The 2582-nt window shown below is 47.6% G+C and overlaps 1 protein-coding gene across 1 annotated transcript; it reads left to right on the forward strand.

The window, feature by feature from the left end:
- The first annotated feature begins 1099 nt into the window (after nt 1–1099).
- On the forward strand, nt 1100–1528 carry LOC142854095 (late cornified envelope protein 3D-like). The gene is made up of 2 exons (XM_075979202.1): nt 1100–1167; nt 1240–1528. The coding sequence occupies exons 1-2, from the start codon at nt 1100–1102 to the stop codon at nt 1526–1528; spliced, it is 357 nt and encodes a 118-aa protein (XP_075835317.1).
- The last annotated feature ends 1054 nt before the right edge of the window (nt 1529–2582 follow it).

Genomic DNA, 2582 nt, shown 5'->3' on the forward strand with positions numbered 1-2582 from the left:
TCCATCCACTCACCTTCTGAGGTGCCCACACATCTTGTGCTGCCTGTCATCTTGGTAAGTGTCTACTGGGGGACCCAGAGCATGGTCAATGTGGGGAAGCCAAGAGAAGAGCTGGGAAGTATGGGTGGGCTGGGCAAGGGCGTATTGCTGGAGTCATGCTGGCAGAGCAGTGAGTAGAGGAGAAAAATGAAGGTTGGGTAGGAGTGGTGGAGTAAAGGGGATCTAAATCCCTTTGCTGGGTACCTCTGACTTCTGAATCTAGAGAGGATCATATGCCACCACCACCACCACCCCCGTGGAGTGGGCCATCAGGATGGGAACCTGAAATACAGAGAGCTGTAGACTTTGATAAGTTTCAGGCTTGGGAAGCTCCCCTCGGCTAACAGGGCTCTGAGACAGCCTGCAAGGAAAGACTAAAAATGAGGACAGAGCAGCAAGGGATCTTTGGGCTTGGAAAACACCCACAGCCTTGGATCTGGAATTTGAACACAGGCTGCTCAGAATTTTTAAGATACAATAGCACAAGACTTGTTATACCAACAAGTCAGCATGAGGTGTTGAGATGAGTTCAGACTTGCGACCAGACCTGATTTTTATCTGAGGGAATAGATCAGTTAGGTCTTTTATTAAAGGGAGAAAGATTACACATCAATAATCACCATTTTCCTCTATGACATCATTATCATCATCAGTTCGGGAAGCTTAGGGAATCGATGGAAATCCCATAAGAATCTCCATATGAACACAACAGCAGTAGATCAAGCCCAGTGGGATTGTAAAAGATGTCCATGAAAGAAAAGCTGGGTAGAGGAGGGAATTATTCTGAATATGACTTCAGACTGTGAAATCTCTCAGCTTAAGACTTATAAGAAAATGAATTTTACAAAGAATGAGCACCTCTTTTCTCCTATTGAAACTTATCAGATAATTTTTCTCTGCAGGCCAGTACTGCAAGGGCCTTGGGGTTTGTTAGAAATAAAACTGCTAAATCTGGTGTTTCCATGAATAACAGTGATGTTTAGAGGTGAATAAGCTGCCATAGGTTCCTGGGTCTGACGTGTGTGATTCTCCCACAGCTCCTGAGCATCCACCAGCAGAGATGTCCTGCCAGCAGAGCCAGCAGCAGTGCCAGCCTCCTCCCAAGTGCACCCCCAAGTGCCCTCCCAAGTGCCAGACCCCAAAATGCCCCCCTAAGTGTCCTCCTAAGTGCCCTCCTGTTTCTTCTTGCTGTGGTTCCAGTTCTGGGGGCTGCTGTGGCTCCAGCTCTGGGGGCTGCTGTGGTTCCAGCTCCGGGGGCTGCTGCAGCTCTGGCGGTGGTGGCTGCTGCCTGAGCCACCACAGGCCCCGCAGATCTCTCCGTCGCCATCGTCAGAGCTCTGGATGCTGTAGCAGTGGTGGCAGCAGTGGCTGCTGTGGCAGCAGCGGAGGCAGCAGCTGCTGTGGCAGCAGCGGGGGCAGCAGTGGCTGCTGTGGCAGCAGCGGAGGCAGCAGTTGTGGTGGAAGCCAGCAGTCTGGGGGCTGCTGTTGACCTTTGCCACAAGGACCTCAGACAAGCAATGGAGAAGGAATCCATGCGTTGAAGATGATCTGCTCCCTCCTCCTTCTGTCCTGAACCCAGAGATTCTAAGATCACGTGGAAAGTTCTGAATGCCCTCCCCCAAAAGCAGGGTCATTCCTTTTCTGTATTACAAAATAATAAAATCTTCCCTGACAATCTTATTTAGACTCATAATCATTTTGACCCTCATCATTCCTACATGTCAGTGGTTGAAACTGGTGTTCCACAATACTCTGATAGTCCAAAGTCTGGATAGGGAATGTGACTTAGGTACCCATTCATCCAATAGGGTGTGTGCAGTGACACCCCATTCACACTTTCTCACACACAATGACGACTAGGCTACCCCACATGTTGCCTACAGGTGTTAATATTCTCATCTGTGTACAGATGTGTATTCTCCGCCACTGAATGTTTTGCTCTACTGTGTTCATAATTGCTGTGGTGGAATTTCCAGCTACTGACAAAATATGTATCCTTGGCATTGGCTGTAATGCTAAATGAAAATTCAGACTCTCCCAGTAAACTGTGATTCTCAGGTTTTTTTTATATAAAAAGATCAGTAAAGTTAAGGTTTTGCTCATTGTTTTGCTATATTAACTTAAATTCAGGCCTTTTGCATTGTTGAACCAAGACAAGAGCAATGCTTATCAGATTCCAATGTGCAGACAGTTTAAAATCCAGATGTAAATCAAGTTGATGGAAAGACCTCTGTTGGGCATCGTATCTAGCAACAACCTCGACCACGTGAGTACAGTCTGTGAGCTCAGTTTCTGAGTAGACTCACTCCAGTGACGGAGGACATCAGTGTGCTCTCTGTTCTCTTGTGTTGCTTCTGTAACAGCCGAAGGAGAAAAAGAGGGACAGCTGGACAGCACTGGGACAGATCTCTTAGGGGTGATGTGTAACAGTTACACATTTCTGCCAGCTGGGGGCATTATGCTGGTAGCCTGAGCAAGCTGGAAAAGAAATTGTAACTCCACAGTGCTGTTGGTGAGTAGACCATACACATCAGCAAAGTCTG

This window comes from Microtus pennsylvanicus, chromosome 7 (assembly GCF_037038515.1).
Source record: "Microtus pennsylvanicus isolate mMicPen1 chromosome 7, mMicPen1.hap1, whole genome shotgun sequence".
In the NCBI taxonomy this organism is placed as follows: domain Eukaryota; kingdom Metazoa; phylum Chordata; class Mammalia; order Rodentia; family Cricetidae; genus Microtus; species Microtus pennsylvanicus.